A 7,032-nucleotide genomic window follows, 5' to 3' on the forward strand; every position below is an offset into this window, starting at 1 on the left:
TTTAATTGTGATGGGAGATTGGATTTAAGCAGTGTAAAAAAGAAGAGAAGGAAAAATAGTGAGGAATATGGACTAGGGGAAAGAAATGATAGGGCAAGTCACCTGATGGAATTTTGTGCAGAACATAGTTTATCACTACTAATCCTTGGTTTAAACTCATGAAAGAAGATTGTACATGTGGACTAGAGCAGGAGACACTGGTATCTTTCAGACTGATTACATAACAGCAAGGCAACTTCAAAACTGGATTTAAAGCTGCAAAACATTTCTAGACACTGATGTGGGTTCTGACCGTAATTTGTTGGTTACAAACTGCAGATTAAATCTGATGACATTTCAGAAAGGTAGGAAATTGAGGAAATGGGCCTGAACAGCTTTAAAGAAACAGAGGCAGTTTAGAGTTTGAGAAAGAGAATTAGACAATAATTGACTGAAATAAATAGAAGATAATTGGTTTATTTTGAAAAATGAAATAGTGAAAGCAGTATGGGATCAAACAGGGAAAGCCCAGTAGAGCTCTATTAATAACCCATGAGATAAGGTATCTAACTGACAAAAGCAGAAAATATAGATATCTAGTAAATGAGATTGACAGGAAGTGCAAAATGGCAAAGTAGAGATGGCAAGATGAGAAATGTAAGACTGTAGAAGAATGCATAACTTGAGGAAAGACAGAGGTCACCTATAGAAATATTAAAGAAACTTTGGACAAAAGCAAAGCAGCTCTATGAATATCAAGAGTTCTGATAGGAAATCAGTACCCATGTGAAAGTTACTACCACTTTCAGCTTTTCATATTTGGAAGGACTATCAATTACATCTCTTGTTGGAACTATAATTCTACATCTGCTGCTTAGGACCATGGCTTTCAGGATATGAGGAGCAGTTATCACTTACATCAACAGCAAATAATTCATCTTCAGTGCTGCTCTTCCTGAGTATCTCCATGAACTCTTCCTCAGTGCAACCACAATGCCCTGTCATTTTGTTTGCAGAAACGATGATGGGAAAAACATTGTGATGCCAATCCTGATTAACAGTAAGACGTAAAGCAAAGCTGAATGCAGCAAAAGAGGGTCACAACAAACAAAAGAATCCCAACACAATTTAATGGCAGTAACTGTAAAAAGCTACTAAGATATGGGGCGGAAATTCTGCTGTGTACTTATACTCAGAAACAGTACTCAAGTTCCTGAGTGGTGACATGTCTGTATTGGTAAAGAGTGCTCAGCGGTCAGAGAGGAGGTTCAAGTTGATCAGTAATGCTGAAGGAAAATGCAGAGGTCACAATTAAGTTCTTCAGCAGCTTAGTGAGAACAGTGGGGTTTGATGAATTAATCTATCAACAGCAGTCAAAGTGTTAAATTGGATAAGCCTATGGTGGGAAATTAGCTGTGTCTTTTTGGAGGCTAAATTCTAACATCAACTTTAGGTAATTTATGAAAACTATAAGAAACAGATGGGTATTTGTATATTGCTCTTTCCAAATGCAAGTCCATTGTTTTAAACATCTATGCATTTAACTTACTCACAGCCACTAAGCTCTCACTTCCAAGCTTTGGAACATTTCCTCTGATAATGGGAATAATGTTTAAAAGTAACAAGACTATATATGTTGCTCCAAACACCTTTACTCAGTGTATTTATCATGTACTTTTTGTATTATAACTACAATGTAATTTTTCACATGCCAGTAATGCAATAACAGTTGTGTCACAAATAATTTCTTGAAACTTCCTGGCAGATTAAAACTGTGTGCCCGACCGAGACTCGAACTCGGGACCTTTGCCTTTTGCGGGCAAGTGCTCTACCATCTGAGCTACCGAAGCACGACTCACGCCCGGTACTCACAGCTTTACTTCTGCCAGTACCTCGTCTCCTACCTTCCAAACTTTACAGAAGCTCTCCTGCGAACCTTGCAGAACTAGCACTCCTGAAAGAAAGGATATTGCGGAGACATGGCTTAGCCACAGCCTGGGGGATGTTTCCAGAATGAGATTTTCACTCTGCAGCGGAGTGTGCGCTGATATGAAACTTCCTGGCAGATTAAAACTGTGTGCCCGACCGAGACTCGAACTCGGGACCTTTGCCTTTCGCGGGCAAGTGCTCTACCATCTGAGCTACCGAAGCACGACTCACGCCCGGTACTCACAGCTTTACTTCTGCCAGTACCTCGTCTCCTACCTTCCAAACTTTACAGAAGCTCTCCTGCGAACCTTGCAGAACTAGCACTCCTGAAAGAAAGGATATTGCGGAGACATGGCTTAGCCACAGCCTGGGGGATGTTTCCAGAATGAGATTTTCACTCTGCAGCGGAGTGTGCGCTGATATGAAACTTCCTGGCAGATTAAAACTGTGTGCCCGACCGAGACTCGAACTCGGGACCTTTGCCTTTCGCGGGCAAGTGCTCTACCATCTGAGCTACCGAAGCACGACTCACGCCCGGTACTCACAGCTTTACTTCTGCCAGAAGTAAAGCTGTGAGTACCGGGCGTGAGTCGTGCTTCGGTAGCTCAGATGGTAGAGCACTTGCCCGCGAAAGGCAAAGGTCCCGAGTTCGAGTCTCGGTCGGGCACACAGTTTTAATCTGCCAGGAAGTTTCATATCAGCGCACACTCCGCTGCAGAGTGAAAATCTCATTCTGGAAACATCCCCCAGGCTGTGGCTAAGCCATGTCTCCGCAATATCCTTTCTTTCAGGAGTGCTAGTTCTGCAAGGTTCGCGGGAGAGCTTCTGTAAAGTTTGGAAGGTAGGAGACGAGGTACTGGCAGAAGTAAAGCTGTGAGTACCGGGCGTGAGTCGTGCTTCGGTAGCTCAGATGGTAGAGCACTTGCCCGCGAAAGGCAAAGGTCCCGAGTTCGAGTCTCGGTCGGGCACACAGTTTTAATCTGCCAGGAAGTTTCATATCAGCGCACACTCCGCTGCAGAGTGAAAATCTCATTCTGGAAACATCCCCCAGGCTGTGGCTAAGCCATGTCTCCGCAATATCCTTTCTTTCAGGAGTGCTAGTTCTGCAAGGTTCGCAGGAGAGCTTCTGTAAAGTTTGGAAGGTAGGAGACGAGGTACTGGCAGAAGTAAAGCTGTGAGTACCGGGCGTGAGTCGTGCTTCGGTAGCTCAGATGGTAGAGCACTTGCCCGCGAAAGGCAAAGGTCCCGAGTTCGAGTCTCGGTCGGGCACACAGTTTTAATCTGCCAGGAAGTTTCATATCAGCGCACACTCCGCTGCAGAGTGAAAATCTCATTCTGGAAATAATTTCTTGTCTATGCAATAGAACTATATGATTCATTTGACACAACACCATTCAAATTTTGAACTTAAAAGTTTCTATGCTAAGACATTATTTCATGGAATTAACTGTAAATTGAAAACTAGTCCTTTAGATACATAATAAATATGGAAATCTGGAGTTACAATTATTAATGGCACATTTCTGTTGGAATATATAGCAGAAAACAATCAGTCACTCACAAATCTTGCATTATTTTTACTGATTTTTACAAGCAATATAACTATTCTGCATCATTTCTATAAAATCACAAGTTGTTTCTGAATTTCCATCCATTGCTTGCAAATACATAAAAACTCCTATGCCATAATGTTTACAATGTTTGCCATGTCAATTGTGTGTATAAAATGGAACACTTTCTTTACAGTGGGTGTAGCAGCTGCTGTGCCAAATCTAGGACCAATAATTTCATTGGTGGGTGCTGTGTGTTTATCAACCCTTGGCCTGATGTTCCCTGCCATCATTGAATTGGCCACCTACTGGGAATCTCCTGGACTGGGGAGTTATTACTGGCGTCTCTGGAAAAACGTGTTGATCATTCTGTTTGGAGTACTTGGGTTTGTCACTGGAACCTGGACAAGCATACAAGAAATTGTCGAAGAGATGTAAGGATGTGAGATATTAAGGGAGAATTACTGTGGGAACTGCCTCACACATCCTACATCCGTCCGCATGCAAAGGTTGTGGGAGGCTAATCTCAGTAGTCAGTAAACAGAGGCGGATTCAGAGCTTTGTCTACCTAGGTGCAGGCACCACAGGGTAGTTACAGAGTTGGTATGTGATTTATTAAAACCAACTGTGGCACTGGCATTCCCTGCCATAAGCCCTTTTGGGTGTGCCATTTCCAGTAATTTGGAAGAGATAGACTGTTAACATAGATATACATGCCTATTAGACTGCAGAGCTTGCCATATGGTGCTAATGTTTTAGTTAGTGTTATAACCATGTGGCAAGCGAAAAGGGAGCTTTATTAGTGATAATGAGTTAGCAAAGAGTGCCTACAGGAAGAACTAGCTGTTTGCTGTAATGTGTTGAACACGTTTAAGCAAATTTATCTAGTCATAGCCCACAAGCAAATTTAATTTATATAATGTAAAACTGCATTACATGCATTAGAAAACTGCAACATCCATTTCTTTTTGCATTGCAGTTAAAGGGCTATGCAGTAATAGTAAGGGAACAGAGTAATCCAAAACCATTTTGGAGTTCAGTTAATGCAGCAACAGCTTTGTACCAAACATGACAAACTTTTAAAACCATTGTTTGTCATGCACTATAGTCTGTTCCAATGCAGTCTTTCACTGAGCCGCATTCTGTTAATGTTATTAATTGTTTCCGTAAATAAGATACGAGTTATTGTGTAAGGTGCTATCTCAATTGTTTTTTATTGTTATTTAACAAATGTGAATGTAATAATATGTAGATATAGCATGTAAAAGTTGTAAATTTTATTGGATTGAAGAGTAACCTATTTTACTCTTCTTAAATGCAGTATTTGTATACATAAATGGAAAGATAATTTTTAAGTGTTTTTGCACAGGTGGGTGGGTTGGAAATGCTGAATAGTGCCACACAACTAACAAAGAGTTTGATATCAGCTTTCTCAGTGTGCTTTCTTAGAGAACTGGCATGATGTACAACTGCAGAGTGTGAAAGATTTCCAATATTGTTCCTGCTTTTGTTTCTATTCATGTATAATGTGTATGCTGCTATTGCAGTTCAGAGATTAATTTACTTTGATTTCATACAATGACATAAGAACAATTTATTCACATTTTACAAAGAAACTGACATAAGAAACATATGTCTCTAAAATTGAAATTAACTCATTTCACCTGTTACAACAACTTTGCAAAAATTGTCAAGAAATTTAAGAAAGGTTAAGCTCAGCAGTTAATAACGAAGCCAACTGTGATAAATTGTACAATCTAAGTGAGGATTATTATCTGATATTTTCGACAAACACTGTAATGTACAAAGCAGTTATATTTTAGTAGATATATTTTTGTAATGCTGATGCTTTAAACAAAGTTCCAAAATTTAATGATGGATATGAGAAACTATATTTAAACTGTTTCACAGCTTTATACATTTTTTTAAATTTCAATGATGCTCAACATACTATTTTCAAAAAAGCATTTGTGTATTGAATAAAATACTGTTTGAAATCAGAATCAGCAAAAGTGATAAAACTTTTCAGTGATGTTCGCTGGTTTCTGTGGATTATTATTGCTCACTAAAATTCTTAATTATACAAATCTCTGCTGTATAAAAGCACAAGCAACTTCTGTTATGTAGCACTATTTTTCAATTTACTCTGAATACTGCTATCATGAGATTCAAGCAAATTATTGAATCGATTAACCAGTGGTTCTAGTAAAACAGAAGTGAAAATAAAACATTTTTCAAGTTAGATTTCCATGAAGCTTTTACATTTTTAATACTTTCAAGTTTTTGAACCATTACATGCATACTGCATGATAAAATCTTATGACACCAAGTTATGTTATGCTGTTGCATACAAAATAATAGTATTTTCTGCACAGGTAGTTTTTTACAATGAACAACACATTTCAGATATTTATTTTTAATACTTGTACCACATGGAAACCAGCTTCCTCAGTTTTAGTACCATATTAGCCAATAGATTTTCTTTGTACTTTTGAAACAAAGTTCCATTGTTTGATTGATACTGTTGTTAAGTTTTCATGTATGAGTGAAAGAGGCTGTTGCTTCTTTATGCCATATATATAGTGTAGATCTTTTTCTTGGTAGTCTAGTCCCATTCATTGTGTTATTTTGCATCCTGTGTGTATACTGAATGTTCCTGGCAAAGTATTTTGCTCAGAGCTCAGGAATGTTTTTTAGGTGTATTAAGTGGTACAGTGGCAGTCATGCCAAATGTTTGACATTGAAGGTTATTGATAGTTGTGGGGTGTAAATTATTGGAATGCTGTGTGATTGTAAGGTGGTGCTATGAGTGAAAGAAATATGAAAAACGTTTTAGTCTGCAAAAAATATCTGCAGCTTACCAAAAAGAATGTAATTTATTGTTAAAAGCTTCATAATATTGTGCCTATCAGCTGTACTTGTAACTTATTGAACAGATATTCAGTGGAGATTACATGACAGAATGTGCAACATTCAATTGATCATGTATTTGTGTTACACTTACTAGCAGTTCAGATCTGACTGAATATTTATCAGGGACAACATACTTTTTTCTTTTCTTCATAACTTGAAATTGTCTTTGTGAGTTTTTAATTTCTCTATTCATTTTTTTAAAATCTGCAGATGTACTGATGTGACATAATACATATTATTTTACAAAAACTGTGAGTGTTTTATTTGTGGTATCATCTCTTTATTGTCCTTCCTATCTAAGACATGCAGTTAATATAATTGATCATAACATGAAATCAGAAAGATTCTGTGTGTGATGGGGGAGCAACAAAATTGGACCTGGAGTCGAAATCATAGAAGGTTTGGTTAATTGAATCACATGTTTTAAAACTGGTCTGACAATGTATGTACGTAACTCATTTACATTTAATTTCATGGTAAGTCTGTGTTACATGTTTTCTTTACAATGAGAAGTTCAAGGACTCTCTATTACTTTCAGTAATTGTGAAATATGAACTAATCGAGTCATCTGCAAAGTGACCTAACCAGTAATGTTAACTGGTTCAGGTAGTGAGATCAGTGGAAATAAATTAAATAATTTTTTTTATTTCAAAAGATTGCA

At 38.0% G+C, this 7,032-nt stretch overlaps 1 protein-coding gene across 1 annotated transcript in view; it reads left to right on the top strand.

The window, feature by feature from the left end:
* Positions 1-6,593, top strand: part of LOC124796437 (proton-coupled amino acid transporter-like protein pathetic) — a 119,046-nt gene extending 112,453 nt beyond the window's left edge. Inside the window, exon 11 of the mRNA XM_047260631.1 lies at positions 3,655-6,593. Within this exon, the coding sequence (XP_047116587.1) occupies positions 3,655-3,896 (242 nt within the window). The 3' untranslated portion in view covers positions 3,897-6,593. The remainder of the gene's footprint in view (positions 1-3,654) is intronic.
* Positions 6,594-7,032: the final 439 nt, after the last annotated feature.

Source organism: Schistocerca piceifrons, chromosome 4 (genome assembly GCF_021461385.2).
Source record: "Schistocerca piceifrons isolate TAMUIC-IGC-003096 chromosome 4, iqSchPice1.1, whole genome shotgun sequence".
Classification (NCBI taxonomy): domain Eukaryota; kingdom Metazoa; phylum Arthropoda; class Insecta; order Orthoptera; family Acrididae; genus Schistocerca; species Schistocerca piceifrons.